Source organism: Dreissena polymorpha, chromosome 1 (assembly GCF_020536995.1).
Source record: "Dreissena polymorpha isolate Duluth1 chromosome 1, UMN_Dpol_1.0, whole genome shotgun sequence".
Taxonomy (NCBI): domain Eukaryota; kingdom Metazoa; phylum Mollusca; class Bivalvia; order Myida; family Dreissenidae; genus Dreissena; species Dreissena polymorpha.
In genome coordinates this window covers 16,907,421-16,931,615 of record NC_068355.1, presented here as the reverse complement: position 1 = coordinate 16,931,615, position 24,195 = coordinate 16,907,421, and the positions used below count along the sequence as shown (strand labels likewise).

Below are 24,195 nucleotides of genomic sequence, written 5' to 3'. Positions count from 1 at the left end.
CTATGGAGCCAGACAGCTCTTGTTGTGACTCCATTTTTTCGAACTTACTGGTTTTTGTCTATAATAAATGACTCAATTTTTCTTCAAGTTAATAATGCTAATGTAACAGATTTCTGCCCTGTGTCTCTTATCTTGTTACACTTCCATCATGTGTTTTCACTCATTAAAAGAGAGAATGGCTGAAGCAACTCCAGCCCCTCCTGCTGCCTGTGAAAGAGAGTTTCTTGAGTACTCAGGACCTGTGGCAGGAATGAAGTACCCAGTGAAAGTTAAATACTGTGGCGGTATGTACATAACTTACATAAACTGTGCACAAACTTCATGATGTTGCACTTAATTTAAATGTTGTATACATCAATTCGGGTTATTGAACAAATTAATATCAAGTATTTAAAAAACACACATGATAATTTATACAGTATCATAATAAAATAACACTACAAAAGCAAACACAAATTACTATTGACTGTTTAAAAAATTAAAAATATTTGCTGAAGACTCATTTAGTTTGTAGTTTCTTACATTTTTATTATTAAAAGAAATCTAGGCATGTTATTGAGGACATTCTTGGCAGCTGTGCGGCTGGCAAGTGTTTGGGCGCATAGAACAGCAATTTCTCATCACAAAACAGTTTATATTAAAAGGGTTTTGGTCAATTACTTTAGTTTGCATTAAGCCATCTTGACAACAATTTTGATATAGGAAGCATGCATTGAGACCCAGCTTTGATTTAGGAAGACCCAGCAAGAAGCATGCATTGAGACCCAGCTTTAGATTGTAGTTGGGGCTAGTCTGGTCAAGGTTATGGTCCCTGTTACTAAAATAGAACAACAGTTTCTGTAAATAACTCGTTTGTATGGAAGTATTTTGTTTAAACATAACTTTTAAGTTAAGATTGCACATAACTTATTTTATTATGCTATCCCAAAATTTATTTTGGGGGGAGCATATAGTCGCTGCTTTGTTTGTCCGTCCGTGCGTCCGTCCGTGTGTCCGTCCGTCTGTCCTTGCACAATTTTTGTCCCGGCTATTTCTCAGCAACTAATGACCGGAATTCAATGAAACTTTAAGGGAAGCTTCACTACCAAGAGGAGATGTGCATAATATCTACAGGTTCTGGTTGGATGATTTTTCACAGAGTTATGGCCCTTTGATATTTTCCATAAATTGTACATATAGTGCAATTCTTGTCCGGGCTATTTCTCAGCAACTAATGACCGGAATTCAATGAAACTTTATGGGAAGCTTCACTACCAAAAGGACTTGTGCATATTATCAGCGAGTTCTGGTCGGATAATTTTTCACAGAGTTATAGCCCTTTGAATTTTTCTATAAAAAATTCTTAGTCCCCCCAACTACTGTGCCCTCAAGACGTTTCCTTTTATCTGAATATATAGTGCAATATTGTGGGGAAAAAAACTTATGGGGAGCATCACCCGTCTCTGACGGTTTCTTGTTTACATAAGATTAGTACCGGGTATGTAAAATGTTAAAAACTTAGTATCAAAGAAGTGCCAAGTTTGTTGATGTATCCATTATTGTATGTGCCATCATTTATACAATAAAATTGTTAACAAATAAGTGTGGCCTAGACCAAGTGGTGTTTTGTGACAAGTTGGCATGCTGGTATAAAAAAAATCAAATTTGCTTTGTTTCAGATTGCGGTACTCCAATTGAGGTATGTTAAATTGTTGAACACCTTTTTATGCCCCCGGTAGGGTGGCATATAGCAGTTGAACTGTTCGTCAGTCAGTCAATGTGTCAGTCTCTCCGTCCGTCCGTCTGAAAACTTTAATGGCCATAACTTTTTCAATATTGAACATAGCAACTTGATATTTGGCATACATGTGCATCTCATGGAGCTGCACATTTTGAGTGGTGAAAGGTGAATATCATCCTTCAAGGTCAAATGTCAAATATATGGCGTCTGTCCGTCCGAAAACTTTAACATTGGCCATAACTGTTTATGCCCCCCTTTGAAGAAGAGGGAGTATATTGTTTTGCACATGTCGGTCGATCCGTCCACCAGATGGTTTCCGGATGATAACTCAAGAACGCTTTGGCCTAGGATCATGGAACTTTATAGGTACATTGATCATGACTGGCAGATGACCCCTATTGAATTTCAGGTCACTAGGCCAAAGGTCAAGGTCACAGTGACTCGAAATAGTAAAATGGTTTCCGGATGATAACTCAAGAATGCTTAGGCCTAGGATCATGAAACTTTATAGGTACATTGATCATGACTGGCAGATGACCCCTATTGAATTTTAGGTCACTAGGCCAAAGGTCAAGGTCACAGTGACTCGAAATAGTAAAATGGTTTCTGGATGATAACTCAAGAATGCTTAGGCCTAGGATCATGAAACTTCATAGGTACATTGATCATGACTGGCAGATGACCCCTATTGATTTTCAGGTCACTAGGTCAAAGGTCAAGGTCACAGTGACTCGAAATAGTAAAATGGTTTCGGGATGATAACTCAAGAATGCTTACGCCTAGGATCATGAAATTAATAGGAACATTGATCATGACTGGCAGATGACCCCTATTTATTGTCAGGTCATTAGGTCAAAGGTCAAGGTCAAAGTGACTCGAAACAGTTAAATGGTTTCCGGGTGAAAACTCAAGAATGCTTGCGCCTAGGATCATGAAACTTTACATTGATCACGACTGGCAGATGACCCCTATTAATTTTCAGGTCACTATGTCAAAGGTCAAGGTCACAGTGACTCGAAACAGTAAAATGGTTTCCTGGTGATAACTCACGAATAATTAGGCCTAGGATCATGAAACTTCATAGGTACATTGATCATGACTGGCAGATGGCGCGTATTGATTTTCAGGTCACGAGGTCAAAGGTCAAGGTCACCGTGACAAAAAACGTATTCACACAATTGCTGCCACAACAACTGACAGCGCATTTGGGGGGCATGCATGTTTTACAAACAGCCCTTGTTAAATATTCAAGATAGCAACTTGATATTTGGCATGCATGTGTATCTCAAGGAGCTGAACATTTTGAGTGGTGAAAGGTGAAGGTCAAGATCATCCTTCAAAGTCAAATTTCAAATATATGGCGTATGTCCGTCCATCCGAAAACTTTAACATTGGCAATTTTTTAGCTCACCAGATTTGCTCAGGTGAGCTTTTGTGACTGGTCTTTGTCTGTCGTATGTCCGTCTGTCCATTAACATTTGCTCGTAAACACTCTAAAGGCCACATTTCTTGTCCCATCTTCATGAAACTTGGTCAGAAGCTTTGTCCCAATGAAATCTTGGCCGAGTTCAAAACTGGGTTGTGCCGGGTCAAAAACTAGGTCACTAGGTAAAAAAAAAGAAAAAGCTTGTAAATACTGTAGAAGTCACATATCATGCCCAATCTTCATGTAGCTTTGTCAAAATGTTTGACTGAATGATATCTTGGTTGAGTTCAAAAGTGGTTCTGATCCGTTGAAAAACATGGCCGCCAGTGGGCGGGGCAGTTTTCCTTATTTGGCTATAGAGAAACCTAGAAAACACTCTAGAAGTCACAATTTTTGCCCAATCATCATGAAAGTTGGTCAAAACATTGGTTGAATTGATGTCTCGGACGAGTTCGAAAATGGTCAAGATCGGTGAAAAAACATGGCCGCCAGTGGGCGGGGCATTTTTCTCTGTATGTATATAGTGGCAGTTTTCCCTATTTGGCTATTGAGAAATCTTGTAAACACTCTAGAAGTCACAATTTTTGCCCAATCATCATGAAGGTTGGTCAAAACTTTGGTTTTATTGATATCTCAGACAAGTTTGAAAATGGTCGGGATTGGTGAAAAAACATGGTCTCCAGTGGGCGGGGCATTTTTCTCTACAGTATATAGTGAAAACATGTGAACACAGCAGAAGTCAAAATTTTTGCCCAATTTTCATGAAATTTTCTCAGAACATTTGTTTCCTTGATACGAGAGTTGAGTTCAAAAACGGTTCCGGTCAGTTGAATAACATGGCTGCTGGGAGGGGGGCAGTTTTCTCATTATGCCCCCCCCCCCCTTTTGAAGAAGAGGGGGTATATGATTTTGCTCATGTCGGTCTGTCCATCCACCAGATGGTTTCAGGATGATAACTCAAGAGCGCTTATGCCAAGGATCATGAAACTTCATATGTACATTGATCATGACTCGTAGATGACCCCTATTGATTTTCAGGTCACTAGGTCAAAGGTCAAGGTCACGGTGACCTGAAATAGTAAAATGGTTTCCAGATGATAACTCAAGAACGCTTATGCCTAGGATCATGAAACTTAATAGGTACATTGATCATGACTCAAAGATGACCCCTATTGATTTTCAGGTCACTAGGTCAAAGGTCAAGGTCACGGTGACCTGAAATAGTAAAATGGTTTCTGGATGATAACTCAAGATCGCTTAAGCCTAGGGTCATGAAACTTCATAGGTACAATGATCATGACTCTCAGATGACCCCTATTGATTTTCAGGTCACTAGGTCAAAGGTCAAGGTCACGGTGACCTGAAATAGTAAAATAGTTTCTGGATGATAACTCAAGAACGCTTATGCCTAGATTCATGAAACTTCATAGGTATATTGATCATGACTCGCAGATGACCCCTATTGATTATCAGGTCACTAGGTCAAAGGTCAAGGTCACAGTGCCAAATAAGGTATTCACTCAATGGCTGTCAAGGTCACGGTGACTCAACTTAGAAAAATGGTTTCTGGATAACTCAAGAATGCTTACGCATAGGATCATGAAACTTCATAGATATATTGATCATGACTCGCAGATGAAATAATGATGAAACTTGACCAGGATGTTTGTCTGGACAATATCTAGGTCAAGTTTGACATTTGGTAAAGATTGAATGAACCGACTCCTCTCAGGTGAGCGAACTAGGGCCATCTTGTTCAATATTGAAGATAGCAACTTGATATTTGGCATGCATGTGTATCTCATGGAGCTGCACATTTTGAAAGGTGGAAGGTCAAGGTCCTCCTTCAAGGTCAAAGGGCAAATATATGGCATCTGTCTGTCCGTCCAAAAACTTAAACTTTCCCCATAACTTTTTTATGCCCCTGAAGGGTGGCATATAGTTTTTAGTAGGGATGGCAACGGTTAATCGGTTAACCGGTTATGCGTTTCTTAAGGAGGTTAACTGATTACAAAATTAATATTCGGTTACTCTCGCAGAAAACGCATTTTTTTGTTGAACGAAATAAATGCTCAATTCGTTAGTTTTGTTTTACTTCATTTCACTGTATTGGCTAATCCGCTGATCTGATCGCAAATTATTGGCAATTACCACCCCGTGATGCCCCCCTGTGGATATAAAAGCGATTAGAGTTGTAAACCAACGGGGTGCAGCGGATTCATGAGCAGGCACACGAGCAATTAGCACCTACTCTGCAGTGTGTTTGTTTAGCACTTTACAGTCTATTGTGTTTCAATTATTCAAATATTGATAAATTTAAATTATAAACCGACCAATTAGGCTTGTCAATTAGCATATTTGACTGCGATATGTTCTTTTTTATAAATAGTACATCAACGTGAATATTCAGTATAAAGTCAGTCGAACTTGTTCAGATAGCACGTATTTAAAAAGTAAAGTGACAATCTATAATCATGCCTCTATCATCAGATGCCTGGAATTTTTTCAAACGGGCTGCTGACAAGAAATCAGCTACATGCATACTATGCCCAACGACACTGTCTTTGCATGGGGGTACATCCAATCTCCGTAATCACATGAGATTTAAACACCCCTCTGAATTTCGATGTGAGCCATCTCCAGTAAAGCAGACATCACTGGACTGCTATGTAAATACTCCGAAAAAGATGACTGGCTCAGAAAGCGAGTCAATTACAAGCGCTATCGTTGACATGGTGGTCAAGGACTATGTTCCTCTGTCCATAGTAGAGGCAGAGGGATTCCGGAACTTAATGAAGACTGCAACACCAAACTACAGCATGCCATCCATGAACACCATCCGAGCGCGCATCAACAAACGCTATGGGGATGAAAAGGCCAGTCTCGTAGAGAGACTTAAGAGCATCTCCGGAGCGGCGATCACAACTGACACGTGGACGTCAACGTCGTGTGAAAGTTTCATCACCGTCACGGAACACCATATAACAGATGGCTGGGAGATGGATGCCAACGTGCTGCTGACAAGAGCTATGCCAGAACGCCACACGGGAACTAATCTAGCCAACAGACTCAAAGAGTGTGTGTCCGAATTTGAATTGACTGGCAAAATAAACGCGTGTGTTCACGACAATGCCCGCAACATGGAAGCTGCAGGTGCCATATGTGAGGAATGGACTGACATTGGGTGTTTTGAACACACATTCCAACTGTGTATCAAACCTGTTTTTGATATACCGCGATGTATCCAAGACTGTATCCAGATGCCGGAAACTAGTTGGGCATTTTAAGCACTCCACCACAGTCACCGCAGAGTTTCGACGAAGACAGCCACTCCTCAATGTACCACAGCATGAACTTGTGCAGGATGTAATCACACGTTGGAATTCAACGCTGGCAATGCTAGAGAGATTGTATGAGCAGCGGCGCGTTATTATGGACATAATGCTGGACGAAAACGTCACCAAAAAGGCTGGAACCGGTATGCTCTTGAAAGATGAGGAATGGGACACTATCCGTGATTTGTCAGTGTTGCTAAAGCACTTTGCAGACACAACGACATACTTATGTGAAGAACGTGATGTGTCTTGCTCTGATACATAACCTATTGTATGTTCGCTATTGAGCACTGTCCTGCCACCAACTGCAGAAGAGAGCACCACGGTCAAGAAGGCGAAGGAGTTATTGCGTGAGCAGCTCATTACGAGGTTTCAGCCATACTCTCAGAAAACTGCCACCTCACTGCTAATTCTAGCGTCACTCCTCGACATCCGCCACAAAACACTTGGGTTCCTTGAAAGTGACATGAAGAATGCAGCAATCGAGGCGCTAGAAAATCTTTTAGACGAACTACCCCTCAAGACGCACACAGAAAACAGTGCCGAATGTAAACCTGCCCCATCGAAACGCCGGAAGCTGGCATTCATGATTGCCAATCCTGCCAAGAAACAGACGGATGAGCTAAAGTCATACCTCCTTGAACCACAAGATGAAGAAGGCGACCCACTCGACTGGTGGAAAGCGAATGAAAATCGGTTCCCAAGAATAGCCCTAATCGTGAAGAAGATTCTTGCTATTCCCGCTACATCCGTCCCATCTGAGCGTATCTTCTCAACACGCTACGAAACAGGCTAGCCGCAGATCTCGTAGACCACATCATATTTTTTAACAAGAACGTTGTGCCAGCATACAGTGACGAGTGTAAGGACATGTGAGTTATAAAGGTGGTAAAGGATTCATGTTGTGTTATATGCCTGTTGTTGTTGTTTTATCCAGAACTTTGTTCGCAATACTTGCATATTATTTTGGTGTATGCTTTCATATTCACTTTCATGCAATAAATTGTAATGATTAACATTCAAACATGTGAACTACGATTAATTATGATGAATCAAATGAAAAAAAAAAACATGAACATTTGTGTTTGTTTGTTGTCTTTATTGCATTAACACATGATGTGTCACAATTAACACGTGCCGTGAAGTATGCCATTGTTTTGACTACCATTTCTTGATAAAATCAATAAAGCGTGACACTGATTACACCCGATCACTGTTGTTTTAACAACTATTGCAAACTTTTACGCTTTGCCCGTTGCAAAATATATTTACGCTAATTGACAATTGTTATTAATCGGCACACTGTTAATGCATGTAATTCTTAAAGAATAATGGGTGTTAATAAAACACAACACAATTCAAATTCTGCACTAGCTTTTATTGATCGAGATGTAGAACAATAATTATGTGTAAATGACATGAAGCTAATATTACAACAAAGAAATATCACAGTTCACCGACTAGCATATAAAAAAATTGTTTATAAACTCGTACGTTTTTCGGATGTTGTTTTTTATGTGGTACAAAGACAGGCGGTTGACCGGTTAACCGCTCGAATATCAAAACAGGTTAACCGGTTACGGATTTGCCTAGGTTTGCCATCCCTAGTTTTTAGCGAGGCTGTTTTAGGAGAAAACCCGAGGTATTGTCATAGCCTGCTTGTTGTCCGCCGTCCGCCGGCGTCGTGATAAGACCTTTACATTGGCTCTAAAATCAAAGTGCTTCCACCTACAACTTTGAAACTTCATATGTAGATGCACCTTGATGAGTTCTACATGCCACACCCATTTTGGGTCACTAGGTCAAATGTCAAGGTCACTGCGACCTCAAAAAAAAATTTTAACAAGCTTTTGCAGCCAAGCGTGGCACCTGTTATGCGGTGCTCTTGTTGAACTGTCCGTCTGTCTGTTGGTCAGTCTGTCTGTTCGTCCGTCAGTCTGTCCGTCCGTCCGTCCGAAAACTTTAACATTGCCCATAACTTTTGCAATATTGAAGATAGCAACTTGATATTTGGCATGCATGTGTATGTATTAAGGTTAAGGTCAAGGTCATCCTTCAACTGAAAGGTTAAGGTCAAAGGTCAAATTTTGCAATATTGAAGATGGTAACTTGATATTTGGCATGCATGTGTATCTCATGGAGCTGCACATTTTGAGTGGTGAAAGGTCAAGGTCATCCTTCAAGGTCAGAGGTCAAATTTTGCAATATTGAAGATAGCAACTTGATATTTGGCATTCATGCATATCTCATGGAGCTGCACATTTTGAGTGGTGAAAGGTCAAGGTCATCCTTCAAGGTCGAAGGTCAAATTTTGCTATATTGAAGATAGCATCTCGATATTTGGCATGCATGTGTATCACATGCAGCTGCACATTTTGAGTGGTAAAAGGTCAAAGTCAAGGTCATCCTTCAAGGTCTAAGGTCAAAATTTTGCAATATTGAAGATAGCAACTTGATATTTGGCATGCATGTGTATCACATGCAGCTGCACATTTTGAGTGGTGAAAGGTCAAAGTCAAGGTCATCCTTCAAGGTCTAAGGTCAAAATTTTGCAATATTGAAGATAGCAACTTGATATTTGGCATGCATGTGTATCTCATGGAGCTGCACATTTTGAGTGCTGAAAGGTCAAGGTCATCTTTCAAGGTCAAGGTCAAATTTTGCAATATTAGAGATAGCAACTCGATATTTGGCATGCATGCGTATCTCATGGAGCTGCACATTTTGAGTGGTGAAAGGTCAAGGTCATCTGTCAAGGTCAAAGGTCAAATTTTGCAATATTGAAGATAGCAACTCCATATTTGGCATGCATGCTTATCTCATGGAGCTGCACATTTTGAGTGGTGAAAGGTCTAGGCCATCCTTCATGGTCAAAGGTAAAATATATGGCTTCAAAGCGGCGCAGTAGGGGGCATTGTGTTTCACTCACACAGCTCTTGTTTTGTATTAAATGTATTTAATTCTGTTTGCTGGCCATCAGGCATTTTGTTTTGTCTGACATCAACAGTTTGATTCAAACTATTCCTAACCATCAGACAGATTTCAATGAAATTTATGAGGAATTGTCAATGTGTGACTCTTTTTTAAAGTTTTTAAAATCTTTCCATTCAACTTCCTAGGTAGGATTGGACATCCAGACTTTAAATAGATGAGATGGTGAAAACAAATGTAACCACATGACCCAGAGGTTTATAATTGTCATGTATAATGTATTGTTGAATACAACAAAATTCTTAAAATCTTGTTTCTAAACACATTTACAATATTTTTAGGGTTATCTATCTTTGACCATTGCGTTCCTCTTTTTATAGGCCTGTTTTTCAAAATGGGACGTATTATAGTTTCACCTTTGGCGGGCGTCCGGTGGGTGGGTGTGTGGGTTGTCGGTTGGGCGGCGGTGGCCACAGCAGTTTCCACTCTTTATTTCAAATAGTTTTCATTCGATCTTAATCAAACATGGTCAGAAGTTGTATGTAGACAATATCTGGGTCATGACTAAATATGGAACATGCCTGGTCAAAAACTAGGTCACGGGGTCACTAAGTGCATTTCAAGGATTTAGCATGGTGTCCACTCTCTTATTTAAATAGTTTTCATTCGATCTACACCAAATTTGGTCAGAAGTTGTATCTAGACAATATCTAGGTCAAGTTAAAATATGGGTCATGCCGGTAGAAAAACTAGGTCACGAGGTCACTTAGTGCTTATTATGCATTTAGAATGGTGTCCGCTCTCTAATTGAAGTAGTTTTCATCCGATCTTCTTCAAATTTGGTCAGAAGTTGTATCCAGACAATATCTAGATCAAGTTCGAATATTGGTATTGCTGGGTCAAAAACTAGGTCACGGGGTCATTTATTGCATTTAAAGGATTTAGCATGGTGTCAGCTCTCTAATTTAAGTAGTTTTCATCAGATCTTCACCAAATTTGATCAGAAGTTGTATCTAGACAATATCTAGGTCAAGTTTGAATATGGGTCATGCCGGGTCAAAAACTAGGTCATGGGGTCACTAAGTGCATTTCAAGGATTTAGCATGGTGTCTGCCCTCTAATTCAAGTAGTTTTCATCCGATCTTTACCAAATTTGGTGAGAAGTTGTGTCTAAATGATATCTATGTCAAGTTCAAATATGGGTCATTTGGGGTCAAAAATCAAGTCACTAGGTCACTTAGTGCATTTCAAGCATTTAGCATGGTGTCCGCTCTCTAATTGAAGTAGTTTTCATCAGATCTTCACCAAATTTTGGTTAGAAGTTATGTCTACATGATATCTAGGTCAAGTTAAAATATGGGTCATGTTGGGTCAAAAACTAGATCACGAGGTCACATTTCAAGCATATAGCATGGTGTCCACTCTTTAATTGAAGTAATCAGCGCCATGTTTTCAAAATACAGTCAACCAATAGAAAATCTCCTCTTTTAGCATAGTTTTATATGCAAAGATTCTTGTGTTAAGTATCTTGATTATATTTAACGCTGTAAATGTTATAAGTAAAGATGGTTTTAAATTATTATATATTTATTTAAGCACCGCACCAACACTGCAAAGTACCCGATTATATTTATGGTACAGCCCAGAAAAATCGGGTTGACCATATGGCCGTTTTCGACCGTTATAACGCAGAGTATCTATGTAAAGCAGTGCGCTCAGGCAATGGTTTTTTAACCGAAGTCCCGAGGGTAAACAACCCCATTAGTCGAGTCTAATTGAAGTAGTTTTCATCTGATCTTCCCCAAATTTGGTCAGAAGTTGTGTCTAGGTGATGTCCAAAACCTTCAAACAGGTGTATCATGTGACAGTTTGGCACTCTTGTTTATTATAAGTTGTAAGTTATTAAAATGTCGGTATTCAAACATCTACATTAATGTATGTCTGTTTTATATTACAGTACTGTGAGTTCTATCCAAACTATGAAAAGTGCAAGAAATGGCTTGAGTCAAACCTTCCAGACGAATTTGGAAAGATAGTGTCCGTAAAAGGTACAATAATATATAAAGTACTTTATGTTACATGTATGAGGTTTCAATAACACTAGATCAGTTTTCCATCTATAAGGGGATTAGCATATATTCATTACACTGCTGCAAAAATTGTTTCTGAAATCATTATATGTTACTTACATTGTATGTTACTGATTTAGATCTTGTCATTCATATTAGTAAGCACATTATATAAACACATTGTTGATTTGTAAACAATTTAATTGCTGACCTACAAAGCTTAGGTTAACTTTTTGTAACCCCAGTCTGGATACGTAACTTATGTGCAAGTAAATTGGTTGTGAAATAATGGATACGACTTTTCTCAGAATATCTCTGATTCAGGTATGGCAGTTGACAGTTGATGTCATGATGTGCACTAAGTACTGGTCAACCATATTAACCAGGAAAAGTGTTAGTAGGTTAACCCTTAACCAGTTAGATACATATTTTGATGCTTTTGTAGCCCCCTAAAAGTTACATTTAATTTAAGACCTTTCTAACTAGATTAAAGTTTAAAAGGCTTCATTTTCAACCCTTAAATACTTATGAGCAGCAAACAGCATAAAACCTGAACAGATTGTGAGTGCAAAGTGCTGTTTGCACTTTGCTTCTGAGTGGGAAAGGGTTAACTGAGCACTGACTCACTGACTGTTAAAAACTGTAAGCAATCAAAATAACCACATACAATACAAACATTAATTTTTATTCCCCCTAATGAGTGATTGGGGGTGTATTGTTTTTGGCCTGTCTGTCTGTCATTCTGTCTGTCTGTCATTCTGTCCCAAAACTTTAACCTTGGTTAAAGTTTTGCAATAGCAAGGTTAAAGTTTTGCAATAACTTTTGTATTATTGAAGATAGCAATTTGATATTTGGCATACATGTGTATCTCATGGAGCTGCACATTTAAGTGGGGAAAGGTCAAGGTCATCCTTCAAGGTGAAAGGTCAAATATATGGCTTCAAAGCAGCACAGTAGGGGCATTGTGTTTCTGACAAACACATCTCATGTTTTGCTAATTCTTTCATTACTTATAGATGATGATGGTGAGGGTGGTGGGGGTGGTGGTGGGGAGGCAGATGACAGCGAGAAGAAGAAGCGACAGACACGGGGTGGCAAAGGCACCGTGAAAGCAAAGAAGAAGTCTGAGCCAACCGGTATAAAAGTCGGAACTTCAAAACGAGGCAAAAAGAAAACAATCACCATTGTTATTGGACTTGCCTCTTATGGTAAGTGCAGCAGCTTGCATCACTGGTATAAGTTATACTGCTTTAAGATCCCATATTGCTATTGCTTGGTTTTGCATTATACTAATAAATTATATGCTAAACAAATTAAAGACATATTTTGTGCCAATGTATTTGTAAGTTTAATAGTTGTTAAAATCTAACCAATTACTCTACAATTTAAGAGCTTTTTTTTTTTGTCACCCACTATAGTAGTGGGGGACATATTGTTTTTGCCCTGTCTGTTGGTTGGTTGGTTGGTCTGTCTGTCTGTCTGTCTGTTTGCGCCAACTTTAACATTTTGCAATTACTTTTGCTATATTGAAGATAGCAACTTCATATTTGGCATGCATGTGTATCTCATGAAGCTGCACATTTTGAGTGGTGAAAGGTCAAGGTCATCCTTCAAGGTCAGAGGTCAAATATAGGTGGCCAAAATCGCTCATTTTATGAATACTTTTGCAATATTGAAGATAGCAACTTGATATTTGGCATGCATGTGTATCTCATGGAGCTGCACATTTTGAGTGGTGAAAGGTCAAGGTCAAGGTCATTCTTCAAGGTCAAGTATATGGGTCAAAATTGCGCATGTAATGTCACTTCTGCAATATTGAAGCTAGCAATTTTATATTTGAAATGCGTGTGTATCTCAAGGAGCTGCACATTTTGAGTGGTGAAGGGTCAAGGTCAAGGTCATCCTACAAGGTCAAACATCATATAGGGGGACATTGTGTTTCTCAAACACATCTTGTTTATAAAAGAAATTTTATCATGTTATTACTTATCAGTTGTTCGTAAAAAAGGTGGTTATGTGAATGCAAAGTACTTTAGTTTTTAGCTTTTGTGACCGGTCTTTGTCCGTCATCCGTCCGTCCGTTAACATTTGTTCGTAAACACTCTAGAGGCCACATTTATTGTCTGATCTTAATGAAACTTGGTCAGAAGCTTTGTCCCAATAAAATCTCGGTCGATATCGAAAATTTGTCGTGCGGGGTCAAAAAACTAGGTAACTAGGTCAAAAAAAAGGAAAAAACTTGTAAACACTGTAGAAGTCACATTTCATGCCCAATCTTCATGTAACTTTGTCAAAATGTTTGTCTTAATGATATGTTGGTTGAGTTCAAAAATGGTTCCAGTCCATTGAAAAACATGGCCGCCAGTGGGTGGGGCAATTTTCCTTATTTGGCTATAGAGAAACCTTGTAAACATTCTGGAAGTCACAATTTTTGCCCAATCATCATGAAAGTTGGTCAAAACATGGGTTTTATTGATTTCTCAGACGAGTTCGAAAATGGTCCAGATCGGTGAAAAAACATGGCCACCAGTGGGCGGGGCATTTTTCTCTATATGTATATAGTGAAAACATGTCAACACTCTTGGCCCAAATTTCATGAAATTTTGTCAGAACTTTTGTTTCCTAGATACGTGACTTAAAGTAACAATCACGCTAAAAAATATCGAATATTTGGTTAAATAAAGCTAACCCATAAAAAAATCAATGTTCCTTTTAGCAAAATGCAAAATTTCAACGTTAGATGTTGTCTGGTAGAATTGATTTAGCGAGATACAAAATGCTCGTTTGTATTTTTTTGTGGCCACAAATGATTCCATTTATATCTCCCGTGAAATATCCGAACATTTACGGGCCAACACGAGATTGGATACGGTAAGCGTCAGAAGCATGACGTAGCTCTCATGAATAATCATTCTATGAAATCAAAATGAATTCTGGGTAACTGGAACTTAGCGAATGCGAAAATGGCTTGTATAAATTATGCAAATGAACGCAACCCGAATGAATCCAATCCTGACTCGAAAGCGAAAGTAGATTACATCGTGGAACGATATTTAGATATTTAGATGCTTAAAACTTGCCGAATGCTTGTAATATAACGTTTTTACATCAATGTTACTTGTTTTTAGGGTCTTCCTATTGTAATTAACCATCGTATGGTACTACTTGTTGTCGAATGTTTTTATATAGCATAATACAGTAGCCGTATGTATTGGTGAGCGAGATAGTGACTTTAAGTTTGAAAATGGTTCCGGTCCATTGAAAAACATGGTTGCCAGGGGGTCGGCGAAGTTTTTCTTATATTTTTATAGTAAAAAGGCTTGTGAACAATCATAAATTAAGGTCATGTAACATGCGAGACAACTCTTCTAAATATTGCATTTAAGTTTACAGTAGTTACTCCCCTTTGATTATTAACGTTTTCATAATAATACAGTGTAGATTTGTGTATCATTTTGGTGTTAATTGTTATTCGAGGTTGGATGTTTTTTTAAGCTCACCTGATTGCTCAGGGGAGCTTTTGTGACCGGTGTTTGACTGTCGTCCGTCCGTCCGTCGTCCGTCCATCCACATTTGTTCGTAAACACTCTAGAGACCACATTTATTGTCCAATCTTCATGAAACTTGGTCAGAAAATGTGTCCCAATGATATCTCAATCGAAGTTCGAAACTGGGTCATGCTGGGTCAAAAACTAGGTCACTAGGTCAAAAAAAAGAAAAGCTTGTAAACACTGTAGAAGTCACATTAAATGCCCAATCTTCATGTAACTTTGTCTAAATGTCTGTCTTAATGATATGTTGGTTGAGTTCAAAAGTGGTTACGGTCCGTTGAAAAACATGGCCGAGAGTAGGCGGGGCAGTTTTCCTTTCATGGCTATAGAGAATCCTTGTAAACACTCTAGAAGTCACAATTTTTGCCCAATCATCATGAAAGTTAATCAAAACATTGGTTTTATTGATATGTCGGACGAGTTTGAAAATGATTGAGATCGGTGAAAAAACATGGACGCCAGTGGGTCATTTTTCTCTATTAGTATATAGTGAAAACATGTCAACACTCTAGAAGTCACATGTTTTGCCCAATTTTCATGAAATTTGAAATTTGGTCAGAACATTTGTTTCCTTGATACGAGAGTTGAGTTGGAAAATGGTTCCAGTCAGTTGAATAACATGTCTGCCGGGGTGGGGGGGGGGCAGTTTTCTTATATTTATATAGTAAAATGGTCGAGATCGGTGAAAAAACGAAAAAACATGGACGCCAGTAGATCATTTTTCTCTATATGTATATAGTGAAAACATGTGAACACTCTAGAAGTCACATTTTTTGCCTTATTTTCATGAAATTTGGTCAGACGATTTGTTTCCTTGATACGAGAGTTCAGTTGGTTCCGGTCAGTTGAATAACATGTCTGCCGGGGGGGCAGTTTTCTTATTTTTATATAGTAAAAAAAGCTTGTGAACACTAAAAGTCACATTTTTTGCCAAATCATCATGAAACTTGGTAAAAAGATTGGTTTTATATATATCTCAGTTGAGTTTGCAAATGGTCCTGATGGGTCAATAAACATGGCTGCCAGGGGGTTGGGGCAGTTTTCCTTATGTGACTATATAGAGAGAAACCTTGTGATCGAACACTATGGAAGTCACATATTTTGCCTAATCATCATGAAACTTAGTCAATACATTGGCTTTATTGATTTCTTGGACAAGTTGGAAAATCACTCAGATCGCTGGAACACACTTTTTAGCTCGACTATTATATATGAAATATATCTTACTCACCCCGGCTACCGTAGTTTTCGTACTACCCCAATAATTTTCATTGTGCCCTTGACATATTGCTTTCATATTTTGCATACTTGGTTACCAACATGACCCCAACCTATAAACAAGAGCAGACCACTGTATCAAGCATTTTGACATATTTATGGCCCCTTTTCCACTTCGTCATAATTATTGCCCCTTTTATACTTAGAATATGCATATTATTGATAAATCTATGTTTAAGTTTGTGTACTACCCCAAATATTTCCTATATCCTTAGACATATTGCTTTTATATGTTGCATACTTGTTTACCAACATGACCCCAACCTATAAACAAGAGCAGACCACTGTATCAAGCATTTTGACATAATTATGGCCCCTTTTACACTTAGATAATTGAACATTTTGCTTAAATTGCCATAACTTCTTTATTTATGATCACTTTTTATTATTACTTTGACAAAACAACACTTACCTGAATACCACAATGGATTCCACCCAAACAATACCCCACGCCCTTACCCAGAATCCCCCCCCCCCCCTTTTTTTTTAAACATCAGTTAATAAATTACCACACCCCACATTATATAGTCGAATAGTCGAGCACGCTGTCATCTGACAGCTCTTGTTAGCTCACCTGATTGCTCAGGTGAGGTTTTAGGATTGTTCTTTGTCCGTTGTCCGTCCACATTTGGTTTGTAAACACTCTAGCATTCACATTTCTCAAGCATTCTTTATCAAAATTGCTGAAAGATCTCAGTCAAGTTTGATGATAGGTCACCATTTCAAATCTTACAAAAACAAAAACACTCCCTACATGTACGCCAGAGTTTTGGTTCAATAATGATGAAACTTGACCAGGATGTTTGTCTGGTCAATATCTAGGTCAAGTTTGACATTAGGTAAAGATTGAAAGAACTGACTCCTCTCAGGTGAGCGAACTAGGGCCATCTTGGCCCTCTTGTTTGTTTTTGCCCTTAAACATTTTAATGCCTTGGAGAATTTTACTATTAATTTGGGCTATTATTCCCATGACCAGATAATGTCTCTTTGGTGTAAGTTCAAGACAACAATTCAAGGTGTAATAGATAACGATTGTTTATTCTCCCTGACAAGTATATGCTTCCAGAGTCTATATCAGAACATCCTTGCTCTTGTCTGTTTTACTGATGTTTGAGGACTTCTCCTAAAAGGGTTTGTCAACTTTGTTTCGCATAAGTATGCATATAAACCAACAACACAAATGTCACTGAAACTGATGGATGCTCTCCGCTTATGGGCTTTGTCAATGAGTGTGTTTTTTTTCAGACATTGATCTTAAAGATGCTGCAAAGTTTTTCTCCAATAAGTTTGCCTGTGGCTCCACAGTACAGGGAGAGGATGAAATATGTATCCAGGGGGACGTGAAGGACGATCTATTTGACATTCTGCCAGAGAAATGGAAAGCTGTGAGTTGTTCTTTGTAGCAATTTATTTACTTTAATGCTGTTTAGAGTTAAAGTTAACATAAAGGTATACAGCACATGTAAAACTAGAGGGCAAGAATCCATGCGACAAATGCTTTCCATTGACTTGCATTTTAAATTTGGGACTCCTAGATTTTAAGAAAATATTATATTTGATTCTTCAGTTTTACCATCTTAAAAAATAATTAATAATAGGGACAGAATGAACAAGAGGGTTGAAATGGCCCTATAAAGCTCACCTGTTTTATGAGGTATTGCCAGAAATTTATAAAAGCGTTTCAATGCAATCTGAGAACACTCAAACACATGTTATTTCAAATGTGAGTCATACTCATAGTAAAATAATGAGTCTTATTTGCGGATTTTAAAAATTTCTCAATGACTTAATATGCATAGGTTTTACCATGGAAGGATTTGTTTATATTTGTTAATTTATCTACAATGATTGTATTAAACAGTTTATAGATCTGATAATGCCAATAATTGTAATGCAACAAAAATAAAAAATGACTGAACATAATTCAAATGTTTAAAGTTTTACGTCATCTGCATACATCAAATGTTCCCCCGTTGAGGTTCAAATAGTATAGTGACTAACTGAGCAATTTTAGATTTTTCTGCCCATAAATGAAAAGAAATTTATAAATAATATTGTAAAGCATTTAATAAAATTTAAAAAGGTTGACTTTAGTATTGATAGCTTTGAAATTCTGAAATGACTATACCAAGGTTTATCATCATATGTTATTGAGATTGATACAAATAAGTACCAGCTTTATATAAATACAGGTAAATATAGGCTGCTGAGAAATAAACTTTGTTTAGTGTTGGTTTGTTATTGTTAAATCAGTAAATATGTTCAAACTGAATCCTTCATCAGATTCGGTCCCAGATAAAATTACTAAATAAGCAGTGCCATTATCAAGTTCAATGGATGTACCAAGGATTATCTGTGTTAGATAAATGGGTGAAATATAACAAGAAGTATATTGTTTTATGTCTTATTTGTAAGAGGCTACCTAAATATAAAGTTATCTGCTTGTCTTTTCTCATGTTATTGCATGTAATTAAATTTAAAACAGATCATTTTTCTTACAATAATTGTTGAATGTAAGGAACATCATTTATTTACTTTGAAAAATTTGGATAAAAACAATAACAGTTTTGCACAGTGAGTTTATTCCTGTAAATAAGCAAGCATATCAATAATGGTAGAATTGACTCACATATAATTGAACTTTAAAAAAATTAATCTTTTAAGCATAAAAAATTGCCACCAGCTATGAAATGTGGAAAGATTCATAGCTCCATAAGTTGTGAAGACAAGCAAGTATTGCAAACTGCGCCTTTCTCATGTATGACATAAACATGATGAACATGTAGCATGCTTTGTGCGAGCCTTTTGTTAATTAGTCATCACAATAACACTCAATATAAATACTAATAAACGACTTAAGTCCCATGTAGAAATTCCCCACCCCTGCAAAGGATATTTAAGAATTGAATGATTGGCACTTAACATCTTGTATTTTAATACTCTTATATTATAATTATGAACAAGTACTAATGCTTGTTTTTTGCTTTCAGATAAGTGAAGATGATATTGACGATGTTGGGGAAATCAAGAAATGACAAGGACAAGTCATAAAAGACTTTTGTTTAATATTAAATCAATTAAAATAAAATTATTTAATGGAAAACCGTGAGGATATTCTTCTTATGTTTTTTGGTTTGTTTCCACTAACCTGTGTTAACCCTAGTTTTTGTGCCGACCCAAATTTTTGGTATTTCAATAATATTGGCTACATTTCATCATATCTGCTTAATTAATTTTTAGCTCGGCTGTTTTCGAAGAAAACCCGAGGTATTGTCATAGCCAGCTCGTTGTCCGCTGTGCCAAAACCTTGACATTTTCCTCTAACATCAAAGTGCTTCCACCTACAACTTTGAGACTTCATATGTAGATGCATCTTGATGAGTTCTACACGCCACACCCCTTTTTGGGTCACTAGGTCAAAGGTCAAGGTCACTGTGACCTAAAAAAAAATCTGACAAGCTTTCGCAGCCGAGCGTGGCACCTGTAATGGGGTGCTCTTGTATATTAATGCAGTTAATAAGGGTCCAGACTTCATCAAAACTAATTGGGTATATACTTATTTATGTGTTTCTAACAGTGCGGGATTACGGTAAGCACCATGGAGGCCCAAAGGCAGTGAAACTTTTCCGGCCCCTAGTTGACCAAGTGCCTTTTAGAATGCCAGTGCTGAGTTGATTTCACTCGTTTAAATTAGCCTATCATTGCCAAAGCTGGCAAGACATAAAATGTGACAATGCTCTTTTATAGATATAAAATTTTGCTAAAATACCCTCATGTTAAGTCATTAGGTATGGCTTAGTAAGAAAGAACAATTATATACTTTTTCATGGTCTCATGGGGACCCTTAAATTTGTGGGTCCTATAGACAGTTGCCTTCTCTGCCATATGTGTAATATGAAACTGGTTCCCAAAAATTCTCTAGATATTGTTTGGAAACGATTTTTATTCCCCCCTTCGAAGAAGAGGGGGTATATTGTTTTGCTCATGTTGGTAGGTCGGTCGGTCCGTCCATCCACCAGATGGTTTCCGGATGATAACTCAAGAACGCTTAGGCCTAGGATCATGAAACTTCATAGGTTCAATGATCATCACTGGCAAATGATCCCTATTGATTTTTAGGTCACTAGGTCAAAGGTCAAGGTCACAGTGACAAATATCGTATTCACACAATGGCTGCCACTACAACTGACAGCCCATATGTGGGGCATGCGTGTTTTACAAACAGCCCTTGTCATGTTTACCTCATGTGAGCTTGGTCTTAAACCTGTTAACCTAAAAATGTATAGCTATCTTTCCATCCAAGCATCAACAAAAAATTTCGTGTTTTGAGAAAACTGGGCATAATGCATGTGTGTAAAGTGTCCTCCCAGATTAGGCCAGTGCAGTCTGCACTAGGCTAATCAGGAACTACACTTTCTGCCTAAACTTAATTTTCGGTAAGGAGGGACTTCATTTGAAACTAAATAAGTAAAAGTGGAAAGTGGCGTCCCTGATTAGCCTATGCAGACTGCACAGGCTAATCTGGGACGACACTTTACGCACATGCATTAAGCCCAGTTTTCTCAGAAAGCGGCCCAAATCCTTTTTATGACCATTCTACCCCTAGCTCTGATTCAAGAGGGGCTGTTGTTAGTTTACAGCATAAATGTTGGCACCTAGTACTTGTGAACCAGCTAACATAGGAAAAGGTATTAATTGTTTAACCAACCACTGTAATATGATTGAAAAACATGTAAACTTCTAAATTAAGATACAAAAGAAAAAAATATAGATGATCATTGGACAAAGCATTATTTGGACATTTTGCGGAAACACATTTCATGATACAAGCCCTTGAGACCTCAACCTTTGACCTCAAACTTTATTTGCATCTTTTCTTTCTCCGAAGTAAGTAATATTCCATTTTAAATTTATTGCTGATAGTGTTCACAAGATTTTTTGCAGAAACATTGTTAAAAGCCCCTTTGACCTTGACCTGTTGACCTCAAAATCAAAAGGCCAATTTCTATTCTTAGTAACAAACACCCCAAATTAGATGATCATTAGGTTAAAGTGTACTCAAAATGTAATGCAGAAAAAAATTCTTTAAACAAGCTCATGAGGCCTTTTACTTGGTTTTATAAAGAAAATAATTTCCTTCCTAAAAGTAACCACTATTCCAGTGTGCATGATTGTAGGTCAAAGCATTCTCAAAATAAAGTGTCAACACTAATTGTTTTATACAATGTCTCTGACCTTGAATTTTGACCTAAAAATCGTCTTCCTTTCTTTCAAAGTAACAATCAAACCTACTAGCATTATTGTCAGTCAAAGCATTTACTCGATACTGAACAGAAACTTATGGTCTATAGTCTAAAAGGAGCTTATTGGAAAATAAGTGGTGTTTTGTAAAATGTTACCAAACAAAGTTGCGGTAACCTATCTACCCTATTTTCTTTGCACAACAAACACAACTTTTCTCCTTAGCATAAACCCAAACACAGCAATTCAATTGACAAATACTAGTAGGTATGTTTGTTGACATAAAATTAAGACTAAGGCAAGAGCAAGGTTGCTTATATATGTATTCTGTAGGAAGTTGAAGGTATTTACATGCATAGACTGATTAAGATAAAGTGGGACTTGATCTCATATGTATGGAAATTGATGGCACATCATTGTAATTTAAATAGGGCACACATTTACAGATAGAAACTGGCATTGAAAGTTTGCAAAATTTTCAGACATCACATGTTTATTTTATTAGCTCATCTATTTTTTGAAAAAAAATTATGAGCTATTGTCATCACCTTGGCGTCGGCGTTGGCGTCGGCGTCCGGTTAAGTTTTGCGTTTAGGTCCATTTTTCTCAGAAAGTATCAATGCTATTGCATTCAAACTTGGTACACTTACTTACTATCATGAGAGGACTGGGCAGGCAAAGTTAGATAACTCTGGCGTGCATTTTAACAGAATAATGTGCCCTTTTTATACTTAGATAATTGAAAATTTTGGTTAAGTTTTGCGTTTAGGTCCACTTTTCTCAAAGTATCAATGCTATTGCATTCAAACTTGGTACACTTACTTACTATCATGAGGGGACTGGGCAGGCAAAGTTAAATAACTCTGGCGTGCAGTTTGACAGAATTACGTGCCCTTTTTATACTTAGAAAATTGAAAATTTTGGTTAAGTTTTGTGTTTAGGTCCATTTTATTCCGTAAGTATCAAAGCTATTGCTTTCATACTTGCAACACTTACTAACTATCATAAGGGAACTGTGCAGGCAAAGTAATGTTACTCTGACTGGCATTTGGACAGAATTATGTGCCCTTTTTATACTTAGAAAATCGAAAATTTGGTTAAGTTTTGTGTTTCGGTCCACTTTATTCCTACAGTATCAAAGCTATTGCTTTCATACTTGCAACACTTATTAACTATCATAAGGGGACTGTGCAGGCAAAGTTATGTAACTCTGACTGGCATTTGGACGGAATTATGGGCCCTTTACACTTAGAAAATTGAAAATTTGGTTTAGTTTTGTGTTTTGGTCCACTTTACCCCCAAAGTTTCATAGATATTGCTTTCATACTTGGAACACTCGCAAACAATCATAAGGGTACAGTAAAAGGACAAGTTGCATAACTCTGGTTGTCATTTTTACGGCATTATGGCGCTTTTTTGACTTAGTAACTTTGAATATATGGTTAAATTTTGTGTTTAAATCCACTTTACTTCTTAAGTATCAAGGCTATTGCTTTCAAACTTCAAATACTTTCATGCTATAATGAGGTTACTGTACCTGGCAAGTTGAATTTTACCTTGACCTTTGAATGACCTTGACTCTCAAGGTCAAATTATTAAATTTTGCTAAAATTGCCATAACGTCTTTATTTATGATTAGATTTGATTGATACTTTGACAAAACTACTCTTACCTGACATACCACAATAGACTCCACCCAAACCATCCCCCGTGCCCTCCCCCCCCACCCCCGAATCCCCCCTGGCTGCCAGGGTGGGGCAGTTTTCCTTATGTGACTATATAGAAAGAAACCTTGTGATCAAACACTATGGAAGTCACATATTTTGCCTAATGATCATGAAACTTAGTCAATACATTGGTTTTATTGATTTCTTGGACAAGTTGGAAAATGACTGAGATCGGTGGAACACACTTTTAAGCTTGACTATTATATATGAAATATATATAGTGGAGCTATCTTACTCGCCCCAGCATCGACATTTCCGTTTCGTTCTGTTAGCGTGCAAATGTTAAAAGTTTTCGTACTACCCCAATTATTTTCAGTGTCCCTTGACGTATTGCTTTCATATTTTGCATACTTGTTTACAAATATGACCCCAACCTATGAACAAGAGCAGACAACTCTATCAAGCATTTTGTCATAATTATGGCCCCTTTTTCCACTTTGTCATAATTATTGCCCCTTTTATACTTGCAATATGCATATTATTGATAAATCTATGTTTAAGTTTACAGTAATTTTGTTTCCCAAAATTACAGCCGAATATTCGGCTGCTTCCCAATTGCAAAAAATGACGTTTTTTCCCAAAAATTTGATTAAAATTTCCCCAAAAAAGACAAAATTTTCTCAATAAAGCCAATAAGATTACAATGTAATTTAGCAATAATTTCGAACGAGTGCCGATCGAGCTTGTCGAGTCGTCTCCAAACGACAACTGACTTACGTATTGTTTTACGAATTTAGCCGAATACGATTTTACGTTGCTATCCACATCTCTCTCAATATTGCGGATGATACCGACGATAGTCGATGTATCCCGATTGTAAACGCCTGTTTTTACACACGTCCAAGATGGCGGCAAGCAGATGAGAAATTTGCGATGAGCGGCGAAAATGATGAATAACATTCAAATTAACAACGGA

At 37.6% G+C, this 24,195-nt stretch overlaps 2 protein-coding genes and 1 long non-coding RNA gene across 9 annotated transcripts in view; 2 read left to right on the top strand and 1 right to left on the bottom strand.

Moving 5' to 3' along the window:
* Positions 1 to 24,195, bottom strand: part of LOC127872723 (uncharacterized) — a 228,067-nt gene that overhangs the window by 83,768 nt on the left and 120,104 nt on the right. The gene's annotated exons all lie outside the window — the stretch shown is intronic.
* LOC127872650 (density-regulated protein homolog) overlaps positions 1 to 24,195 on the top strand; it is a 34,446-nt gene that overhangs the window by 5,855 nt on the left and 4,396 nt on the right. For 2 of the 3 annotated variants that reach the window (XM_052415994.1, XM_052415982.1), the window contains exons 2-7: positions 171 to 284; positions 1,659 to 1,678; positions 11,370 to 11,460; positions 12,499 to 12,690; positions 17,557 to 17,696; positions 19,302 to 19,418. In XM_052415994.1, coding sequence (XP_052271954.1) covers positions 176 to 284; positions 1,659 to 1,678; positions 11,370 to 11,460; positions 12,499 to 12,690; positions 17,557 to 17,696; positions 19,302 to 19,346 — 597 coding nt within the window. In that variant the 5' untranslated portion in view covers positions 171 to 175 and the 3' untranslated portion in view covers positions 19,347 to 19,418. Of the gene's footprint in view, positions 1 to 170; positions 285 to 1,658; positions 1,679 to 11,369; positions 11,461 to 12,498; positions 12,691 to 17,556; positions 17,697 to 19,301; positions 19,419 to 24,195 lie in introns of those variants that run through there. The other variant, XM_052415987.1, reaches the window with a different exon arrangement.
* On the top strand, positions 5,046 to 13,503 carry LOC127872642 (E3 SUMO-protein ligase ZBED1-like). Its single transcript, XM_052415974.1, has 2 exons — positions 5,046 to 8,665; positions 13,250 to 13,503. Exon 1 carries the CDS (start codon positions 5,621 to 5,623, stop codon positions 6,431 to 6,433), a length of 813 nt encoding a protein of 270 aa, XP_052271934.1. The 5' UTR covers positions 5,046 to 5,620; the 3' UTR covers positions 6,434 to 8,665; positions 13,250 to 13,503.

Bases quoted from the DNA above. Each gene is read 5' to 3' on its own strand.
- LOC127872642 (XM_052415974.1), top strand. From the start codon at position 5,621: ATGCCTCTATCATCAGATGCCTGGAATTTTTTCAAACGGGCTGCTGAC.